The sequence below is a fragment of the Pelophylax lessonae genome (assembly GCF_965119305.1).
Source record: "Pelophylax lessonae genome assembly, chromosome: 3".
NCBI lineage: Eukaryota > Metazoa > Chordata > Amphibia > Anura > Ranidae > Pelophylax > Pelophylax lessonae.
This window is the reverse complement of record NC_138770.1, coordinates 16,838,041-16,862,417: the sequence shown is the minus strand read 5'-3', so window position 1 is coordinate 16,862,417 and position 24,377 is coordinate 16,838,041. Positions and strand designations below refer to the sequence as shown.

Sequence of the window (24,377 nt, the reverse complement as noted above, 5' to 3'; positions counted from 1 at the left end):
ACCTTGCACATCAGGGAGGAGTTCAGCAATCATCTTTTGTAGATAGGAGCGGAGTTCCGCCGCAGGAAACGACTCAGCAATGCCGCGAAACTTAATATTGTTGCGGCGGGAGCGGTCCTCCAAGTCCGCCATTTTTATTTTCATGGTGCGCATTTCATCCAACAGAGCATCATGGGCATCTACTAATTCATTGTGAGCCTGAGCATAATCACTCATATTAAATTCCACTTGATCAACCCTATTACCTAGAGCTTCCATTTCAACTTTAGTTTGTTTCATAAAGCTTGACATGTCATGTTGCAAAGCTCCCCGCAGTGTAATAAGCATATCCTTCATTGTGGAATCAATTATGGGCTGGCCAGCAGTGGGAAAAGCATCCAGTTTTTCCCCAAAGAGATTTGTGTCAGGTGGAGTAATTACAGAGGAGGGAGAGGTACTCAATTGAGTAGTTGTAATGTCCAGCTTCCTCTGTTTCACTGGGCTCTGGAAAATCAAGGTGTCAGGGTGACCATTCCCCTCATGTGTATATTCTTGCCTTAAGGAATCTGTCTCATGAGACACAGCAGCAGCAGCTGCTGCTGTGTGTCTGTGTGGCAGTGCTGTGAGGCAGGTGCCATTTTGACTTCTCTGAGGCCCCGCTGTACTGAAGAAATTTTTAAGTTTGCGGGGTCCTTCCCGCGACTTGCGTTTCCTCATGTGAAAAGTAAAGTTGTGGGGTAATAGTAGAGGTGTCTAGAGATGAATTTGCTACCTTCCTTGTCGCTGTGAGCCGCCTAAACAATCCCGCTCATCCAGAGCTCAGAACTAAGCGTCCATCACCTCAGGATGCCGGCCACGCCCCTCTCGGTTTATGAGCTTTTTTAAGCATCGGGAAGAGATTACGTTCGCCGGTGTTTTCCGGGCTTACCGTTTTTGCCGGTTCGCTTGAGAAGAGATCCGACGGTGCGGCTGGCTGCTTCCATAGACGATCAAAGAGTAGATACTCTTTGATTGCCCCTATTATTAATATTATTATTATGCAGGATTTATATAGCGCCGACAGTTTACACAGCGCTTTACAACTTGAGGGTAGACAGTACAACTACAATACACTTTAAGACAGTAGAAATCAGAGGGCCCTGCTCGTTAGAGCTTACAATCTAAGAGAAAGGGTCAAGAGATACAAGAGGTATCAATTGTGGGGCTATGTGGTGATGGAGAAAATAAATGTACACTTGTAGGGTGGGACCAGATAGGCTTCTCTGAAAAGTTGTGTTTTCAGAGATTGTCGGCAAGTGGACAAAGTAGGAGATACAGTAGTCAGATAGATTGGGGTACAGCATTCCAGAGGATGGGAGAGGCTTGGGAGAAGTCCTGGAGGCGAGCATGGAAAGAGGTGACAAGGGAGCTGGAAAGAAGGAGGTCCTGGGAGGAAAGATTTGGTTAGTATTTTGAGACCAGGTTAGTGATGTAGCTGGGGACCAAGTTATGGATGGCTTTGTAAGTTATGGTTAGTATCCTGAATTTAATTCATAGGTTAAGTGGCAGCCAATTGAGGGATTGACAAAGAGGGGAAGCAGACACCGAGCAGTTTGTAAGGTGGATGAACCTGACAGCAGCGTTCATGATGGACTGAAGGGGGGATAGCCTATTTAAAGGTAAGCCAATGAGGAGGGAGTTGCAGTATTCGAGACTAAGGATGATCGAACTTTTGAAAAGTTCGGTTCGGCCAGAACATCCGAACTTCCCGAAAGTTCGGCCCGGATTTCAGAACCCCATTGAAATCAATGGGACCCGAACTTCGGTAATCAAAAAACACCATTTTGAAGCCCCAAAACCCAATAAATGCCCCTAAAAAGTACATAGGGTTCTGGGTCATGCCCCATTAACTATTAATCACACAAAAAAAAGTTCTTAAAAATTGTCATTTTTGATAAAAAAAGCCAATTATTGAAAAAATTAAAAAAAAAAAAGAGAGAGTTTTTGATTTTGACTTTGGATTTAGTATCTGGGGGGTCTAAAGGGTGTGCATGTGAAGTTTCAGCTCTATAGCATGTCCAGAACCATGAAAAAAAAAAGATATTTTTTCAGTAGAACAGGGATGTGGGTCGGGACCCTCCTTTAACTTTAACACCTATATGATCTTTTTTTCTGGTTCTGGACATGCTACAGAGCTGAAACTTCACAGGTACACCTTTTAGACCCCCCAGACACAAAATCACACAAAAAAAAGTTCTTAAAAATTGTCATTTTTGATAAAAAAGTCAATTATTGAAAAAATTAAAAAAAAAAAAAAAGAGATTTTTTTATTTTTACTTTGGATTTCAGATCTGGGGGGGGTCTAAAAAGTGTACATGTGAAGTTTCAGCTCTGTAGCATGTCCAGAACCATAAAAAAAAGATTGTTTGTATTAGAAAACTTTCTGACAGGGGGTTGGCTCCGCTTCTGTAACACCTTGCCGGTTTAATAGAAGGCATTTTTTTGGGATCTTTGCAGTCAGGAAAAACATCTGAACTTGTGTATAGTGGTACTGTGCACAAGTTCTGATGTTTTGCCTGCCTCCAAAAACCCCCAAAAAATGCCAGCAAAAACACACCTGTGCATTTTTTTTTTTGACGCTAGCGTTTTTTTGGCATTTTTTGGGGTTCTTTTGAGGCAGGCAAAACATCTGAACTTGTGTATAGTGGTATATATACACACATCCATATATTTATATACACACCTAGACATATATAGGTGTGATAGTAGCAGAAATATATTACTGTAAATGATTTCATTAGCGCAAGCATATATTTCTGCTACTATCACACCTATATATGTCTAGGTGTGTATATAAATATATGGATGTGTGTATATACACCACTATACACAAGTTCAGATGTTTTGCCTGCCTCAAAAGAACCCCAAAAAATGCAAAAAAAAACGCTAGCGTCAAAAAAAAAAAAAAAATGCCCAGGTGTGTTTTTGCTGGCATTTTTGGGGGGAAATATATTACTGTAAATTATTTCATTAGCGCAAGCATTTATTTCTGCTACTATCACACCTATATATGTCTAGGGGTATATATTCAGACATATATGTCTATATATACCCCCTATACACATGTTCAGATGTCATGTCTGACATCAAACATGTCCTCAAAAAAGCACTGGCAGTGGCAGCCCCTGCAGCATAAAAAATGCTTGGCTGGTGAGAAGCCATATGCCTGTCCCGAAGCTATTAAGAGAAATTATAATTTCTCTATAGCGGTCACCCTGCTATGGAAGGGTTTTGTCACCCTGCCATAGCAGTCACTGCCAGTTAACCCTAGACTACACTACAGTCCCCTGACACTTAACACTTTCCCTACAGAAACTAAATTTTTGAAGCTAACTAAAGTGTAAAGGAGCACTCTAACTACACTAGATATCCCTTTCCTGACACTAATAAATAGCTAAATGACACTTTTCAAGTAAAATTAACAGAACTGCTTCCACTCTCTTCCATATCCAATATAACAATGCTAGGAATATGGCGGGGGCGATCTTATATACTGGGGGGGCGTATTCACTAATGATTGGTCTAGGGACCCCCTAGTCACTCCAATCACATTCCTAGCATTCTCCTGCCCCCTCAATTGGCTTTTGCTAATGGTTCTGGTCCAATCACGGGCTTTTTAAAGCCCATTTCCTGAAGCATTGCATTTTGGGCGGTTCTGGTTGCCGAATTCCGAACTTTTTGGGCAAAAAGTTCTAAATTCGGCCGAACCTCGAACACCCAATGTTCGGGCCTATTCGAGACAAGAGATGACCAGGGAGTGGATTAGAAGCTTGGTGGTGTCGTTGGTTAGAAAGGGCCGTATCTTGGAGATGGTGCAGAGGCTGAGGTGGTAAGCTTTGGATGGGGACCGGATGTGGGGGCGAAAGGATAGTTCAGAGTGGAAAGTCCTCTATGGCGTTGGAGGACCAGAGCAACGTCATTACGTCACTTCTGGTTCAGGCTGGAAGTAAATATTTTTTATTTTTTTATTTTTAATCTTTTGCTTTTAAAGATAAAGAAGAGGTTTGGGGTCATTCTGACCCCAGATCTCTCCTTAAAGAGGACCTGTCATCCTTATTTCTATTACAAGGGATGTTTACATTATAAATAAAAGTGATTAAAAAAAACAAAAAAAAAAGGGACAGTGTACAGATAAAAAGTAGAAAAAATATGAAAAACAAATGTAAAGAGCCCCGTCCCGCAGAAGCGAATGCATACGTAAGTTGCACACGCATATGTCAACAGTATTCACGCCACACATGTGAGGTGTCACCGTGAACGCTAGAACGAGCGCAGTAATTCTAGTGCTGGATCTCCGCTAGATCTTCCATATAACTCTAAACAGATCACCTGTGAAGGCTTTTCAAGGTTTGCCTATGGAGATTTTTAAGTACAATGGTTTGTCGCCATTCTACGAGTGTGCGCAATTTTAAAGCATGACATGTCTATTTACTCGGTGTAACATCATCTTTCAAATTATAGAAAAAAACGTAGGTTTAGGAGTATTGTGTTGTTTTTAATGAATTAAAGTGTATTTTTTTCTCAAAAAAAATTGAGTTTTTGCATGTTTGCGCAATACCGCTGCAAATACCGTGTGACATAAAAAATTTCAATTATCCCCATTTTTTTTCTTGAGTCTCTGCTAAAAAAATTGTATAATGTTTGGGGGTTCTAAACAGTTTTCTAGCAAGAAATACTGATACTGTTGGGATTAAGATGAAGGGAGAACACCCTGAAGGCCAGTCCTGAAAAGTTACCTGTTAGAGCAAATAACCAAAACATCACCGAGAGAACTCAACTGTTTTGCTGCGAGGAACAAATACGCCTACAATCACCGTAAGTGCTAAATACAAAAATCACAATATGGTCCACAAGGTGGTGACCTGACTTCTCTCAGATGGAACGCACAGACAAGAAAAGATGAAGTAAAGACAGGAAGTGATGTAAGATACTGACAGGAAGTGATGTAAGATACTGACAGGAAGTGATGTAGGTCCACGAAGGAAGTGATGTCAGATATAAATAGGAATTTCAGAGGCGAGTCGGGAGGAAGTAGAGAGGAGACGTAGCTGGAAGTGGCAGCAGAGGAGGTAATAAGATATTATTTTCTATTTATAATCTTTAATTACATAAAGAAAATGTCCTCCTTCCGTTTTTATGCCAGAGGAAAGAAACAGAGGAACGCATAACACTGAGAATCAGATTGCAGTCCCCCGGTGAAATCACATAAGTAGGATGAGCAGCAAAACTTCCTCCAGCTCTCCTGTACCGCCCTCACCAGGCAGAGCCGAGGTACTCATAATCTATCTGGGGAAGAGGCAGAGCTTGGGGTGACCCCGACACTCACCTCTGGAAATATTCAGCAGCTTTCCTTCCTCGTCACTATTAACATTAATCCCGTCCTCTGTCCCAACACCAACTGGGCCCCCAGATCTGTATATACTGGATGACCGGGAACCCCACCATGCCTGTGCCACCTATACTCTGCATGTGTCAGAAGATACCAGACACAGCTACCTGCCCCCATCTAACACCACTGTCCGCTGCTCCTCACCCCCATCTAACACCACTGTCTCCCGCTCCTCACCCCCATCTAACACCACTGTCCCCTGCTCCTCATCCCCCATCTAACACTGCTGTTCCCCCCTCCTCACCCCCATCTAACATCGCTGCTCTCTGCCTGCTCCTCATCCCCCATCTTACACCGCTGTCCCCTGCTCCTCACCCCCCATCTAGCACCACTGTCCCCTGCTCCTCACCCCCCATCTAACACCACTGTCTTCTGCTCCTCACCCCCCATCTAACACCGCTGTCCCCTGCTCCTCACCCCCCATCTAACACAGCTGTCCCCACTCCACAACCCCCATCCAACATCGCTGTCCCCCGCTCCCCCCCCATCTAACATCGCTGTCCCCCGCTCCTCACCCCCCATCTAACACCGCTGTCCCCCGCTCCTTGCCCCCCATCTAACACTGTTGTCCCCCACTCCTCATTCCCTTATTCAACATTGCAGATCTCAACTCCTCACAATCCTTATTCAATGCTTCTATCCCCCACTCTTCACCCAGACCCAATGCTGCCACCTTGCTTTCTCTCTCTTGTCACATGATATCACTCTTATCTGTATTAATAAAACACAGATCTGACCAGAGAGGTGAGGAGGATTCTCAGAAGAACACAAGGATCTCTACAAGGAAGTCATGCTGGAGAATCAGCCGCCCCTCACATCACCGGGTAAAAGGAGACTTTATTGTAAAGGAGAGAGCAGTACGGAGGATCCACCTAGATCCCCCATCATCTGATAGACACATAGAAACAATGTATTCAGTCACTGTGTGTGTTTCCTACAGATGGATCCAGTAATGGGAACCCACCAGAGAGATGTCCCCGTCCTCTGTATTCCCGGGATTCCACACAGGAAGGTCACACCATCCCTCACCATCATCAGGTAGATGAAGATGGATGTCAAGATCGTAAAAGTGATCTGACTGTATGAAAATATATTCCACTTTTAGGTATAAGGTTATTTGTGCTCACATTTTAAAGAAACCATTCCCCCACTGTTTTGTTTGTTTAGAATGAAAATCTGATAGATATAAAAGATGAGGTTAAAGAGGAAGAAGAGACGTATGTGAGGGGTGATCAGCAATTCAGGGAAGAGGTTGGGATGATGGACAAAGTTAAAGAGGAGGAATCTTCTCCAGACATCAGCACAGGTGAGTGATGGCCACTAAATACAAAAACTGTTTGGGTATATGGATTGATGTTTGAGGATAGGTAGATCCACTTCTACAAAGACGTCATGATGGAGAATCACCGCCCCTCACATCACCGGGTAAGAGGAGACTTTATTGTAAAGGAGAGAGCAGTACGGAGGGTCCACCTAGATCCCACATCATCTGATAAACACATAGAAACAATGTATTCAGTCAGTGTGTGTGTTTCCTACAGATGGATACAGTAATGGAAACCCACCAGAGAGATGTCCACGTCCTCTGTATTCCCGGGATTCCACACAGGAAGATCACACCATCCCCCACCATCATCAGGTAGGTGAAGATGGATGTCAAGATCGTACAGTGACCTGACTGTATGGAAATATATTCCACTTTTAGGTATAAGGTTATTTGTGCTCACATTTTAAGGAAACCATTCCGTGCTATTTGTTTGTTTAGAATGAAAATCTGATAGATATAAAAGATGAGGTTAAAGAGGAAGAAGAGACGTATGTGAGGGGTGATCAGCAGTTCAGGGAAGAGGTTGGGATGATGGACAAAGTTAAAGAGGAGGAATCTTGTACAGACATCAGCACAGGTGAGTGATGGCCACTAAATACAAAAACTGGGGCTGATATGCACTTTCCCTGATATATCTGAATTGGCCACCAAGGTGACCGATATTGCCGATATTTCGGGAAAGTGCATGTACCGGAGTGATTCCTGCATCACCCTGGTACGGGCATCCATAGCCGACAGTCGGCTGTCTTGTAATGACAACCGATGCGGCTGAGAAGCCGCTCAGCTGTCATTACAAGACAGCCTTCCGTGGCTTGCCCAGGTCTCCCGTCCCAACGGGAGACCCGGGCAACCAGCCTGCACGGCTGCCAAAGACCCGATCAAAGCCGCATTCGGCTCTGATCGGGTCTCCATGTAAAAACCCGGAAGTGATGTCATGACATCACTTCCGGGTACTCGGCGCCAGATTCAATAGAATGGCAGCATTCAAAACAGCCAAACTTGGCATTTTGAATGCTTTTAACCCTCCTCTTATGTTAGGATCAGAACCGACCCGTTTTCAGGTTTTGAATGTCTATAAGTATCACATAAATTAGTTTATTGCATCAAGATTTTTTTACTTTGTCAGGAACCTCTATTTAAACAATGTAATAGAAAAATAATCCTTTTCACTGAATTATAAAATACTGTGGTGAAAATGAAGACGTTCATGGTGTTAGGGTCAATTCTGACCCAGTTATAATATAGGATTTTAGGACACTAATAAGTTCCAAAACTGAAATCATAAACACTCTCTCTGCTTAGTAACAGTGACAGCCAATCCCCTCTCAACCCTGTGAGCTGTAGTTAGGGAGGGGCCTATCTCTCTTCCTGCTTGTCTGCTTCTCAGAGTTGCTGACTTTATTTTACCATTTTTTAAATTTGAAAATGAGAGGTATGCTATCAAAAGAAAGGGGGTCACACCAAAAATATTAAAACCAATCTTTTCAAGGATAAAGAAGCCTAACAAGGTAACCAAGAGGTAAGAAACAAATTTGATGATAAATAATTATTCAGAGGGTATTTTATGAAAACCCGGGTCAAAACCGACCCTAAACATCATGGATAGTAACGGAATTCTAACATAAGAGGAGGGTTAAGTGCAGAGGAGGGGTTTGGGGTCTTTTAGACCCTCAGATCCCTCCACAAGAGTACCTGTCAAATGCTTAAAATATATATATATTTTTTTTTAAATGTACGAAAATATTGGCCAATGTCGGGCAAAACCGATATTCAATGGCCAAAGTATTGTTATAGGCAAAGAAAAACGTCGGATGGACTGAAACAGAATTTCCCAGAGATGTTCTATTGGATTCAGGTCAGGCGAGCGTGGGGGCCATTCAATGGTATCAATTCCTTCACCCTCCAGGAACTGGCTGCATACTCTCACCATATAAGGCCGGGCATTGTTGTGCACCAGGAGGAACCCAGGACCCACTGCACCAGCATAGGGTTTGACAATGGGTCCAAGGATTTCATCCCAATACCTAATGGCAGTCAGGGTGCCATTATCTAGCCTGTAGAGGTCTGTGTGTCCCTCCATGGATACGCCTCCCCAGACCATCACTGACCCACCACCCAACCGGTCATGCTGAACGATGTTACAGTCAGCATAATGTTCTCCACGGCTTCTCCAGTCCCTTTCATATCTGTCACATGTGCTCAGGGTGAACCTGCTCTCATCTGTGAAAAGCACAGGGTGCCAGTGGTGGAGCTGCCAATTCTGCTGTTCAGTGGCAAATGCCAATCGAGCTCCACAGTGCCGGGCAGTGAGCACAGAGCCCACTAGGGGACGTCGGGCCCTCAGGCCACCCTCATGAAGTCTGTTTCTGATTGTTTGGTCAGAGACATTCACACCAGTGTCCTGCTGGAGGTCATTTTGTAGGGCTCTGGCAGTGCTCATCCTGGTCCTCCTTGCACAAAGGAGCAGATACCGGTCCTGCTGATGGGTTAAGGACCTTCTACGGCCCTGTCCAGCTAAAACTGATTAACAACCCCCTCTGCTACTTCACTGAGCAGATGAATATCTCAGGAGTTTCCCTGACTTGATGCTATACTCTGATTATAAAGTGTTGAGCAGTGTATATGAGTGTGGAAAACTCTTGGTAATTTTTCTTGTCTTCTGACAGACGGACTCTGTGGTGGGAATAGAAGGACATCGGAGGAAGATGTGACTACAGAAGATAATGACATGGCATCTTCTCCAGAAGTAAATCCCGTTCCTCATAATATACATGACAAACCTCACCATTGGAGGAGATCATTGGAATCTCCTGATACTTCACATAGTCCTCTAATATCTGACAGTGCCGACGGGTGTGGGAAACCATCTCATCTCAGGGAATCTTCTTTATACCATAAAGGGGTTCATACAGCAGAGAATTCATGGTCATGTTCAGAGTGCGGGAAATGTTTTAAACACAAAAGAAGCCTTCTTAGCCATCAGAGAATACACACAGGTGAGCGTCCCTATTCATGTTCAGAGTGCGGGAAATGTTTTAGTCAAAAAGCACACCTTCTTCAGCACCAGAGAATTCACACAGGGGAGCGTCCCCATTCATGTTTACAGTGCGGGAAATGTTTTAATCATGAAAGAACCCTTCATAATCATCAGAAAATACACACAGGGGAGCGTCCCTATTCATGTTCAGAGTGTGGGAAATGTTTTAGTAGAAAAGGAAACCTTCTTCAGCACCAGAGAATACACACAGGAGAGCGTCCCTATTCATGTTCAGAGTGCGGGAAATGTTTTAGTCACAAAGCAGACTTTCTTCAGCATCAGAGAATACACACAGGAGAGCGTCCCTATTCATGTTCAGAGTGCGGGAAATGTTTTAAACAGAAAAGATACCTTCTTCAGCACAATAGAATTCACACAGGTGAGCTTCCCTATTCATGTTCAGAGTGTGGGAAATGTTTTAATGAGAAAAGAAGCCTTCTTAGCCATCAGAGAATACACACAGGGGAGCGTCCCTATTCATGTTCAGAATGTGGGAAATGTTTTAATGAGAAAGGACACCTTCTTAGCCATCAGAGAATACACACAGGGGAGCGTCCCTATTCATGTTCACAGTGCGGGAAATGTTTTAAGGATAAAGGAAGCCTTCTTAGCCATCAGAGCATACACACAGGGGAGCTTCCATATTCATGTTTGGAGTGCGGGAAACGTTTTAATGAGAAAGGAAACCTTCTTAGCCATCAGAGAATACACACAGGGGAGCGTCCCTATTCATGTTCAGAGTGCGGTAAATGTTTTACTCATAAAGCACACCTTCTTAGCCATCAGAGAATACACACAGGGGAGATTCCATATTCATGTTTGGAGTGCGGGAAATGTTTTAATCATAAAGTAAGCCTAAATCGCCATCAGAGAATACACACAGATGAGCTCCATATTCATGTTCAGAGTGTGGGAAAGGTTTTACTCATGAAATAAGCCTTCTTAGCCATCAGAAAATGCACAGGAGTGAGCCTCCCTGTTAATTTTCAGAGTGTGGGAAATGTTTTAATCATAAAGGAAACATTCTTAGCCTTTAGAGAATACACACAGGTGAGCTTCCCTATTCATGTGCGGGAAATGTTTTGTGTTCAAATGTTTTCTTGTTAGACACTGGAAAGTTCATACAGGCGAGCGTCTCTAATCTTGTGCAGAGTATGGGAAATATATAAGTAAGAAAGAACACACAGGTGAGCGCTCTTTTTATTGTTACGAGTGCGGGAAATGTTTTCCAAACAAAGGTTTATTTCTTAGAAACCAGAAAGTTCATACGGGCGAGCGTCCTATTTCATGTTCAGAGTGCAGGAAAGTGTAAAAATAAAGGAACTATAATGAAACATCAGAGTGCACCCCCTGCTGGTACTACGAGAAATGGACGCTGGATTGTAACGGGTGGAACTGTTTAGTCCATAAACAAATGTGAAACCACCACAGTCCACTCGGGGTTGGTTTACACCCGCATCGCCCTCTGACCCGCTGTGGGGTTGGCAGGCAGATGGGAGCCCTTATGTTAACCCTGTAGAGCCCACGCCAGTACGCCGCAACCGTATGCATCGGGGCTGTTGCGGCACAACCCCATTCAGTTGAATAGCATTGCCCAATGTGACCGGGGGGTGTGAGGTTTGCAGCAGCTGAAAAGTGCAGTGGCATGTGTACAGCCCCATCCGGCTGCCATTGTAGCTTAAGGGGGTGGTAAAATCATGACTCAACTGTCTACCTTTACCGATCCCTCCCCACATGAGACAACAGGCGGGAAACCATGACAAGGCATGGGGCAACAAGTGAGCAATTAAGACAAAACATGGGGCAACAGGTGGGCAATCCGCACAATACATGGGATAATAAGTGGGCAATCCTGACAATATATGGGGCATAAAACCAATGAAAATGGTCGCACTCCAACAGGTTATAGCGATGATATTTTTTGCATACAGTCAATACGGGATACAGAAAGGTGGACGCGTTTCACACGTAATATCGTGCTTGTTCACCACGGTGTGCGCACCTGTTGGTAATACATGGGGGCAACAAGTGGGCATTCATGACAATACATGGGGCAGCAGACAAACAATTCTGACAATACATTCTTTTTGTGTTCTACTTATAAATATGTATATAGATCTAACCTATGGGATGGAAAAAGATCACTGTAACATGCATTAACCCACAGCAACCAATCAGGATTTATCTTTCACTGGTGAACCTTCTTAGAAGGGGGTGAGTTGATACCTTGCATTGATTATAGGGTCCTCAATAGCATCACGGTCAAGAATGCATACCTGATGATTGGTTGCTTAAATTTTTTGCTTCTTTTGATTTATTGAATTAGCCGGATTATTATTGGTCCAACCAATGTATGATTATTAATACATTTGACACATTTGTTAATTCTATTATAAAAGATTTAAGCTTTATTTTATTCATATCATTACTGTGTGGTAATCGCTTATTCTGATCTTGTACAATAAAAACTCTTCGTACAATATTCTGTGCCGAGTCTTCTTTTTTACCAATGATTAGATGATCGGTGATTGGAATGTGATCAGTTCATAGAGAGTCATCCATTGGGGTTTTATTAGTGAGATGGAGAGTGGAGAAGGCACCACATTGACAGCCATTGGAGGCCCTTTCTAAAGCCCTAAACTTTTTGGCAACCTGTCTATGACATTAGTCTTCCAAACTCTATCTCACTGAGCTAAGGCCAGAAGAGTTCCAGGAGTTCTTCTCTGTCCACAGTTCCCAAACCAAAAGGAGACATCCACCACATCTTCAATCTTAAGGCGCTAAATGTCCTCAGCTGGGCCTAGGAGTTCTCCATGCAATCCACCAGGTCATAGACTCTCTTTATCAGGGAGACTTTTTTCTTTGACCATCCCACATACATGTACTGTGGCAGGGCGGCCGTTCTGTGCAGAATCACGTACCTGTCCGTCATCTGCATATTGTCAGGTTATATCTATATAAAATGATAAAAATTGATGAAATATAACTTTGCTGAATGTGAATCTGACCTTTGTCTGACGCGATTCATTCAAGGGCAGGAAGAAAAACCTTGAGAGGCCGGGCCCCATACAACTATATTGACCAACCCTTAACAGTGCAAATGAAGCTACAGTCTTATGTAACGAGTCGGTCACAATTGACAATACTGAACGGTCCCCACCTTCCAGGTCAATAAATAAAAAGATGTGATAAGGATTTGAAACCCAAAGGTTAAAGATGAAACTTCATTAAGAAAGAAACAAAGGAATAGACTGTCCTCATCGTTCTAAGGGTGAAATTATCTATCCCTGGGACATCCAGTATTGACTCAGCTGACAATACAAGCCTAGCTCAAAGTTGGTGACTAATTATTGGACGTGTATGCATGTGTGTATGTATATATATATATATATATATGTATATACAGTCAGGGCCATCAATATTGGGACATCGGCACAATTCTAATCTTTTTGGCTCTATACACCACCACAATGGATTTGAAATGAAACAAACAAGATGTGCTTTAACTGCAGACTTTCAGCTTTAATTTGAGGGTATTTACATCCAAATCAGGTGAACGGTGAAGGAATTACAACAGTTTGTATATGTGCCTCCCACTTTTTAAGGGACCAAAAGTAATGGGACAGATTAAAGCGGAGTTCCACCCTCAGAATCATTTTTTAAACAAAAATAGTCCATTAATATTAATACATCTCGCTTGACAAAACCGCTATTTGCATATTTATGAGTTGAACAGTGTATTTGTTTAGTGAAAATCTTACTTTTAAAACTGCTGCCTGTGCGTTGCCATCTTTACTAAGGGCATCTGAAGCCGCAGTGTAAGACTTAGTGACCTTCCTGCTTGCTGTTCATTCTGGCTACCCAGAATGCAGCAGGCAATCCCACACATGGGCAGTACTATGGTTTAGGCATAGTACAGGTTGCTATAGAGACATCGGCTGAGTAGGAAGTTGCCGCCCTCTATATCCCTTCCCCCGCTTCCCGGAACACACAAGTGCAGGAGACAGAGAGAGAGAGGAGGAGTCAGACATAGACACACACAATGCAAACTATTCATTTTTGTATGGAAATACCGTTTTTCTTCTTTATTCATCCGCACTTCCGGGTCCGGCCACCTATAGGCGATGACATCACTCTGCGATTGGCAAGGGCTCCTGGGATAGCGGCGTCGTGTATCCCAGCAGCCCTTCCGAATCTCCTAATGATGAAATTTTGTGTTATTTCCAGACCGGTGTCCTGTGGAATAATGCATGGCGGGACGGAACGGATTATTCTTATGTGAGATTCATAGTGAGAAATGGCGGAATATTATCTGATTACAGAACAGTCACATTAAAGGGGCACTCTCACCGCACGGGGACACGATGTAAAAGAGAACTCTCATGGGGACACAGATATAATATATGAATATTAAAGGGGAACTCTGACTGGAACATTGAAGGGGAACTCTGACCGGAATAATAAAGGGGAACGCTGACCGGAATAATAAAGGGGAACTCTGACCGGAATAATAAAGGGGAACTCTGACTGGAATATTAAAGGGAAACTTTGACCAAAATAATAAAGGGGAACTCTGAACGGAATATTGAAGGGGAACTCTGACCGGAATAATAAAGGGGAACTCTGACTGGAACATTGAAGGGGAACTCTGACCGGAATAATAAAGGGGAACTCTGACCGGAATAATAAAGGGGAACTCTGACCGGAACAATTAAGGGGAGCTCTGACCGACATAATTAAGGGGAATTCTGACTGGAATATTAAAGGGGAACTCTGACTGGAACATTGAAGGGGAACTCTGACCGGAATAATAAAGGGGAACTCTGACCGGAATAATAAAGGGGAACTCTGACCGGAATAATAAAGGTGAACTCTGACCGGAATAATAAAGGGGAACTCTGACCGGAAAAATAAAGCGGAACTCTGACCGGAATATTAAAGGGGAACTCTGACTGGAACATTGAAGGGGAACTCTGACCGGAATAATAAAGGGGAACTCTGACCGGAATATTAAAGGGGAACTCTGACTGGAATATTAAAGGGGAACTTTGACCAAAATAATAAAGGGGAACTCTGAACGGAATATTGAAGGGGAACTCTGACCGGAATAATAAAGGGGAACTCTGACTGGAACATTGAAGGGGAACTCTGACCGGAATAATAAAGGGGAACTCTGACCGGAATAATAAAGGGGAACTCTGACCGAAACAATTAAGGGGAGCTCTGACCGACATAATTAAGGGGAATTCTGACTGGAATATTAAAGGGGAACTCTGACTGGAACATTGAAGGGGAACTCTGACCGGAATAATAAAGGGGAATTCTGACCGGAATAATAAAGGTGAACTCTGACCGGAATAATAAAGGGGAACTCTGACCGGAAAAATAAAGCGGAACTCTGACCGGAATATTAAAGGGGAACTCTGACTGGAACATTGAAGGGGAACTCTGACCGGAATAATAAAGGGGAACTCTGACCGCAATAATAAAGGTGAACTCTGACCGGAATAATAAAGGGGAACTCTGACCGGAAAAATAAAGCGGAACTCTGACCGGAATATTAAAGGGGAACTCTGACTGGAATATTAAAGGGGAACTTTGACCAAAATAATAAAGGGGAACTCTGAACGGAATATTAAAGGGGAACTCTGACCGGAATAATAAAGGGGAACTCTGACCGGAATAATTAAGGGGAGCTCTGACCGACATAATTAAGGGGAATTCTGACTGGAATATTAAAGGGGAACTCTGACTGGAATATTAAAGGGGAACTCTGACCAGAATAATAAAGGGGAGCTCTGACTGGAATAATAAAGGGGAGCTCTGACCGGAATATTAAAGGGGAACTCTGACCGGAATAATAAAGGGCAGCTCTGACTGGAATATTAAAGGGGAAATCTGACCGCAATATTAAAGGGGAACTCTGACTGGAATAATAAAGGGGAACACATAAAGTGCACTCTGACTGAGACACTGGATGTAAAGGAGGACTCTGGTGGGGACACTGGATGTAAAGTGGCACTCTGACAGGGACACAGATGTAAAGGAGGACTCTGATAGGGACACACTAGATGTAAAGGGGCACTCTGATGGGGACATGGATGTAAAGGAGGACATTGACGGGGACACACTAGATATAAAGGAGCACTCTGACGGGGACATGGATGTGAACCCGTCAGAGTCCTCCTTTACATCAGTGTCCCTGTCAGAGTGCCCGTTTACATCTGTGTCCCTGTCAGAGTTCCCCTTTATTGTTCCAGTCAGCTTTCCCCTTTAATGTTCCAGTCAGAGTTCCCCTTTAATGTTCCACTCAGCGTTCCCCTTTAATGTTCCAGTCAGCGTTCCCCTTTAATGTTCCAGTCAGTTACCCTTTAATGTTCCAGTCAGCGTTGCCCTTTAACATTAGATTCTCTCCCCTCTGCTCTCTGTCTATCGTCGGATAATGCATCCGACAAACTGCCCCGCCTCCGCCCCGCCTCCTCTCAGTGAGCTCTACGGAATGTAATGCTTTCAGTCACTGAGAGGAGGCGGGGCGGAGCACAGACTGAATGCAATACATCCCATAGAGCTTACTGAGAGGAGGTGGGGCGGGGGCGGAGCATGGACTGAATGCAATACATCCCATAGAGCTCACTGAGAGGAGGCGAGGAGGGGTGGGGGCGGAGCACGGACTGAATGCAATACATCCCTGAGAACTGGAAATCACACGAGATTTCGTCACTAGGCGAATTGCAAGGGCTGCTGGGATACATGTCCCAGGAGCCCTTGCGAATTGCCGAATGACATAATCGCCGAAAGCAGCAGGACCCGGAGGTGCAGATTAATAAAGAAGATTAAAGGTATTTCCTTAAAATAAAAAATTGTTTACATTGTCAAAAGCATATTTGAAGGGGATTACATACATCTCAACTTGTAAAAATGGGTGGAGCTCCACTTTAATGTGCATATTTTACATTTTATTATAATTATATATGGGGGGGGGGTGTTTCACCACTATTTGCACATTGCAGCTCTGCAGTATTTCTTACCTATTACAGAGAGGGTGACACCATTACTCCTGCCCGAATTAGATTTGAATTTAGCCGCCCCATCCCCCCTCCAAGTTTTTCCTTTATCTTATCTTCCTAACTTTTGGTAGCCCCATCCCAAAAATTCTAAAAAGTATCTTTATCTTTTTTTTTTCTATCTCATGGACGAAATGTGAGAAATAACATATATATCATACAATCATTCCATAAACACATCCCACATACACCGCATAGATCATTTCAAGGAAATATGCTCATAAAATAGTTTACCATTTGCCAAAAAAAAAAAATACGTCCCTGGATTTCATTTTAAAAATCTGGTCACCCTACAATATGGTCCACAAGGTGGTGACCTGACTTCTCTCAGATGGAACGCACAGACAGGAAGTGATGTAAGATACTGACAGGAAGTGATGTAGGTCCACAGAGGAAGTGATATTAGATATAAATAGGAATTTCAGAGGCGAGTCGGGAGGAAATAGAGAGGAGACGTAGCTGGAAGTGGCAGCAGAGGAGGTATTAAGATATTATTTTCTATATATAATCTTTAATAACATAAAGAAAATGTCCTCCTTCCCTGTTTATGCCGGGGGAAAAGAAACAGAGGAACGCATAACACTGAGAATCAGATTGCAGTCCCCCAGTGAAATCACATAAGTAGGATGAGCAGCAAAACTTCCTCCAGCTCTCCTGTAGCACCCTCACCAGGCAGAGCCTAGGTACTCATAATCTATCTGGGAAAGAAGCAGAGCTCGGGGTGACCCGACACTCACCTTTGGAAATATTCAGCAGCTTTCCTCCCTCGTCACTACTAACATTAATCCCATCCTCTCTCCCAACACCAACTGGTCCCCCACTCCTCACCCCCCATCTAACACAGCTGTCCCCCATTCCTCACCCCCATCTAACACCGCTGTCCCCCATTCCTCACCCCCATCTATCACCCCTGTTCACTACTTCTCACTCCTCTTCCAACACTGTTGTTTCCCTCTCCTCACCCCCCTTCCCACACTGCTCACCTATATTCCACAACCCCCACTGACACTGTTGTCCCTCACTCCTCATTCCCTTATTCAACATTGAAAATCTCAACTCCTCACACCCCATATTTGACACTTCTGTCCCCCACTCTTCACCCAGACCCAATGCTGCCACCTTGCTTTCTTTTGTTTCTCTCATGATATCACTCTTATCTCTATTAATAAAACACAGATCTGACCGGAGAGGTGAGGAGGATTCTGGGAGGTCACATGATCTCACTCTTATTTCTATTAGTAAAACACAGACCTGACCAGAGGGATGAGGAGGATTCTCAGAAGATTCTTGGAAGTACACAAGGATCTCTACAAGGACGTCATGATGGAGAATCAGCCGTCCCTCACATCACCGGGTAAGAGGAGACTTTATTGTAAAGGAGAGAGCAGTACGGAGGATCCACCTAGATCCCCCATCATCTGATAAACACATAGAAACAATGTATTCAGTCAGTGTGTGTGTTTCCTACAGATGGATCCAGTAATGGGAACCCACCAGAGAGATGTCCCCGTCCTCTGTATTCCCGGGATTCCACACAGGAAGATCACACCATCCCCCACCATCATCAGGTAGATGAAGATGGATGTTGAGATCATAAAAGTGATCTGACTGTATGAAAATATATTCCACTTTTAGGTATAAGGTTATTTGTGCTCACATTTTAAAGCAACCATTCCCTGCTATTTTTTTTGTTTTGAATGAAAATCTGATAGATATAAAAGATGAGGTTAAAGAGGAAGAAGAGACGTATGTGAGGGGTGATCAGCAGTTCAGGGAAGAGGTTGGGATGATGGACAAAGTTAAAGAGGAGGAATCTTCTCCAGACATCAGCACAGGTGAGTGATGGCCACTAAATACAAAAACTGTTTGGGTATATGGATTTATGATTGAGGATTTGTAGATCCACTTCTACAAAGACGTCATCATGGAGAATCAGCCGCCCCTCACATCACCGGGTAAGAGGAGACTTTATTGTAAAGGAGAGAGCAGTACGGAGGCTCCACCTAGATCCCCCATCATCTGATAAACACATAGAAACAATGTATTCAGTCAGTGTGTGTGTTTCCTACAGATGGATCCAGTAATGGGAACCCACCAGAGAGATGTCCCCGTCCTCTGTATACCCGGGATTCCACACAGGAAGATCACACCATCCCTCACCATCATCAGGTAGATGAGGAACAATCACTGATAGTTCTGATTTATACACAAGTGTGTTTGTTACAATAAATGTTTTATTATATATTCAGAGTGGAAACCTCGGTGAGTATAATATTGTTGTTAAAGAAGAGTATAAAGAGGAGGATGAGGAGTATCGAGTGATGGAGGAGTTTTCAGAAGGACACAAGGATATGATGGAGCCACCTAATACCAGGAACCCACCAGAGAGATGTCCCCGTCCTCTGTATTCCGGGGATTCCACACAGGTCAACATTAAAGAAGAGATAAAAGAGGAGAATGATGAGGATTTTGTAATGGAGGAGGCAGAGTTTCCAAATGGTCACAGAAAGCAGTACCAGGACACCATGGTGGAGTCATCCAGTTACAGAAATGCACCAGAGAGATGTCCCCGTCCTCTGTATTCCCGGGATTCCACACAGGAAGGTTACACCATCCCCCACCATCATCAGGTAGATGAGTATGTAGGAAAGTGATCCCAAGCCCTAAGAGATATCATTCTTCTATTATTATTATTTTTTTGTATTTAATATTATTTCTGCCATTTTGTTGGTTTAGGATGAAGATCTGATAAATGTACAAATTGGGGTTATAAAGGAAAAGACGTATGTGAGGGGTGATCAGCATTTTACAGAGGAGGTTGGGATGATGGACGCAGTTAAAGAGGAAGAAACTTCTCCAGATATCAGCTCGGGTAATTATGCAAGAATGGGTTAAAGCTTACTTAGTGATGTTTGGTTGGGTGGTATCATTGATCTGGTTAGTTGTCACAGTTTGGTGTTGTGATTGCTCCCAGTTCCACCACAGATCTCTTTTACACTTTGAAATGCTCGACCAACATACACTGCTCCAAAGAATGAAAGGAACACTTTGAAAACTCATCAGATCTCAATGGGGAAAATATCATGCTGGATATCTATACTGGTATGGACTGGGTAATGCGTTAGGATCTATACTGGTATGGACTGGGTAATGTGTTAGGATCTATACTGGTATGGACTGGGTAATGTGTTAGGATCTATACTGGTATGGACTGGGTAATGTGTTAGGATCTATACTGGTATGGACTGGGTAATGTGTTAGGATCTATACTGGTATGGACTGGGTAATGTGTTAGGATCTATACTGGTATAGACTGGGTAATGTGTTAGCATCTATACTGGTATGGACTGGGTAATGTATTAGGATCTATACTGTTACATAGTTGGTGAGGATAAAAAGACATCAATCCATCCAGTTCAACCTATGATGTGTGTGTGTGTGTTTTATGTTAACCGTACATTGTATACCCCTCTATGTTGTGGTCTTTAAGGTGCCGATCTAATAGTCTTTTGAAACTATCGATGCTCCCCGCTGATACCACTGCTTGTGGAAGAGAATTTCACATCCCCACTGCTCTGACAGTAAAGAACCCTTTACGTATTTTAAGGTTAAACCTTTTTCCCTCTAGTTTTAGTAAGTGGCCACTGCCATCTGCCATGTAGTTGCCCCCCCATTATTTTGTTCAGGTCCGTTTGTAAGGTTACCACATACGGCATAGAAGAATTTGGCCTGCTTAGTTTAGTATTGTCCGCAAATACAAAGATTGTGATAGATATCCCCTCCTCTAGGTCGTTTATTAATAAATTAAACAGGATTGGTCCCAGGACAGATCCTTGGGGGACCCCACTTTCCACACCCTCCCAAGTACTTCCTATTTATCACCACCCTCTGGACTCTCCCCTGGAGCCAGTTCTCTATTCAGGTACTCACCCTATGGTCCATACCTATGTACCTTAGTTTGTACAGTAAGCATTTGTGGGGAACTGTGTCAAATGCCTTTGCAAAGTCCAGATACACCACATCCACAGGCCTTCCTTTATCTAGATACACCACATCCACAGGCCTTCCTTTATCCAGATATACCACATTCACAGGCCTTCCTTTATCCAGATACACCACATCCACAGGCCTTCCTTTATCCAGATACACCACATCCACAGACCTTCCTTTATCCAGATACACCACATCCACAGGCCTTCCTTTATCCAGATACACCACATCCACAGGCCTTCCTTTATCCAGATACACCACATCCACAGGCCTTCCTTTATCCAGATACACCACATCCACAGACCTTCCTTTATCCAGATACACCACATCTACAGACCTTCCTTTATCCAGATACACCACATCCACAGATCTTCCTTTATCCAGATATACCACATCCACAGGCCTTCCTTTATCCAGATACACCACATCCACAGGCCATCCTTTATCCAGATACACCACATCCACAGGCCTTCCTTTACCTAGATACACCACATCCACAGGCCTTCCTTTATCCAGATACACCACATCCACAGGCCTTCCTTTATCCAGATACACCACATCCACAGGCCTTCCTTTATCTAGATACACCACATCCACAGGCCTTCCTTTATCCAGATATACCACATTCACAGGCCTTCCTTAATCCAGATACACCACATCCACAGGCCTTCCTTTATCCAGATACACCACATCCACAGACCTTCCTTTATCCAGATACACCACATCCACAGGCCTTCCTTTATCCAGATACACCACATCCACAGGCCTTCCTTTATCCAGATACACCACATCCACAGACCTTCCTTTATCCAGATACACCACATCTACAGACCTTCCTTTATCCAGATACACCCCATCCACAGACCTTCCTTTATCCAGATACACCACATCCACAGGCCTTCCTTTATCCAGATACACCACATCCACAGGCCATCCTTTATCCAGATACACCACATCCACAGGCCATCCTTTATCCAGATACACCACATCCACAGGCCTTCCTTTACCTAGATACACCACATCCACAGGCCTTCCTTTATCCAGATACACCACATCCACAGGCCTTCCTTTATCCAGATACACCACATCCACAGGCCTTCCTTTACCTAGATACACCACATCCACAGGCCTTCCTTTACCTAGATACACCACATCCATAGGCCTTCCTTTATCCAGATACACCACATCCACAAGCCTTCCTTTATCCAGATACACCACATCCACAGGCCATCCTTTATCCAGATACACCACATCCACAGGCCTTCCTTTACCTAGATACACCACATCCACAGGCCTTCCTTTATCCAGATACACCACATCCACAGGCCTTCCTTTATCCAGATACACCACATCCACAGGCCTTCCTTTATCTAGATACACCACATCCACAGGCCTTCCTTTACCTAGATACACCACATCCATAGGCCTTCCTTTATCCAGATACACCACATCCACAAGCCTTCCTTTACCTAGATACACCACATCCATAGGCCTTCCTTTATCCAGATACACCACATCCACAGGCCTTCCTTTATCCAGATACACCACATCCACAGGTCTTCCTTTATCCAGATACACCACATCCACAGGCCTTCCTTTATCCAGATACACCACATCCACAGGCTTTCCTTTATCCAGATACACCACATCCACAGGCCTTCCTTTATCCAGATACACCACATCCACAGACCTTCCTTTATCCAGATACACCACATCCACAGGCCTTCCTTTACCTAGATGGCAACTCACTTCATCATAGAAGGTTAATAGATTGGTTTGGCAAGAACGATTTTTCATGAATTCATGCTGATTACTACTAATAATACCGTTTTCATTACTAAAGTCTTATATGTGGTCCCTTAACATCCCCTCCAAAATCTTGCAGACTACTGATGTTAGGCTGACTGGTCTATAGTTACCCGGGATATATCTCGGACATTTTTTAAATATTGGTACCACGTTGGCATTTTTCCAATCAGCTGGCACCATACCCGTCTGTAGACTACCCTTAAAGATCAAGAATAACGGTCTGGTTATCACCTGGCTGAGCTCTTTATGAACCCTCGGTTGCAAGCCATCCGGTCCCGGTGATTTATTTATGTTCAGTTTCTCTAGTTTAGTTCTAAGTCTATCTTCTGTTAGCCATGGTGGTATTTCCTGAGGTGTATTATTTCATTTAGCATTACAAGCTGGGTTAGTGTAGCCCCCCGATTCTTTTGTGAAGACTGAAGAGAAAAAATTATTTAGCACTTCCGCTTTCTCTCTGTCCTCTGTGGCCAGATTCTCTTTGCTGTCTTTTATGGGGCCAATGTGTTCTGGTCTCGCTTTCTTACTATTTATATACTTAAGGAATTTCTTGGGTTTTTTTTTTTTTTACTCTCTTCCGCTATATGTCTCTCGTGTTCTATTTTAGCTGCTTTGATTTCACCTTTTACATTTCTTATTACACTCTTTGTAATGTTTGAATGCTGCCAATGACCCCTCAGCCTTGTATTTTTTGAAGGCCCTTTCTTTAGTATTAATATGCATTTTTATGTTGGAGTTTAGCCACCCAGGGTTTATTTTAGCTCTTTTAAATGTATTCCCTTTTGGAATGCACTGGCCAATCCCTTTGTTTAGTATGCTCTTGAAGCACTCCCATTTTTCCTCCGTGTTCTTTGTTCCCAGGGTTCTATACCATTTGATATTGTCTAGCAAAGAGCGCATTTTAGGGAAATTGGCTCTTTTGAAATTCAGTGTCCTTATATTGCCCTTGTGTTTCCTATTACTATGATTAATACTGAAACCAATTCACCTATGGTCACAGTTTCCTAATTTGGCCCATATTTCTATATCCGTGATCAGGTCTGTATTGTTGGTAATCAGTAGGTCAAGTACCTCATGGTTTCTTGTCGGTGCATTCACCATCTGACCCATGAAATTGTCCTGCAAAACATTTAAGAACTGCCGAGCCTTGGATGAATGTGCGGTTCCTTCTGCCCAATCTATATATGGATAATTAAAGTCCCCCATTATAATGACATTTCCCATCCTTGCTGCCATTCAAATCTGTGAAAGGAGGTCCACCTCCCCCTCCTCCCTCTGGTTGGGGGGCCTTTAGCATATGCCCAATATTACTTTCCCCATAGTGCCTTCCCTTTGAAGTTCTACCCATAGGGATTCTGCCTCGTCCATAGCTCCATTATTAATATCATCCCTCATATTTACCTGTATACTGTTCTTAATATACAGACATACCCCTCCCCCTTTTTTACCTTCTCTATCTCTGCGATAAAGGGAATACCCCTGTATGGTCGCCAGCCAATCATGAGAGCTGTCAAACCAAGTCTCTAAAATCCACACGAAATTGAAGTCCTCCTCATACATCAGCTGCTCCAGCTCTCCCATCTTGTTGGCCAGGCTTCTAGCATTGGTGTACAGACCTGGTAGTTTTGTCCGGTTGCATACTATATCCTCGTTTGATGTTGTTTTAAGGCTGCTCTTGTGATTTATTTATTTTTTTTTCCCCATACCCACCTTGGGTTTAGGAACTCTGAGCACCCTACCGCTAAT

At 43.5% G+C, this 24,377-nt stretch overlaps 2 protein-coding genes across 2 annotated transcripts in view; both read left to right on the top strand.

The window, feature by feature from the left end:
- The window catches only part of LOC309550234 (uncharacterized protein), a gene marked incomplete at its 3' end in the record, with an annotated part of 111,883 nt that overhangs the window by 16,112 nt on the left and 71,394 nt on the right, over positions 1-24,377 (top strand). Inside the window, exon 2 of the mRNA XM_082250645.1 lies at positions 6,949-7,046. Coding sequence (XP_082106771.1) covers positions 6,949-7,046 — 98 coding nt within the window. The remainder of the gene's footprint in view (positions 1-6,948; positions 7,047-24,377) is intronic.
- On the top strand, positions 7,061-10,707 carry LOC309548761 (uncharacterized protein; the record flags this gene model as incomplete). Its single annotated transcript, XM_082248709.1, has 2 exons — positions 7,061-7,112; positions 9,635-10,707. 2 exons carry the CDS (start codon positions 7,061-7,063, stop codon positions 10,705-10,707), a joined length of 1,125 nt encoding a protein of 374 aa, XP_082104835.1.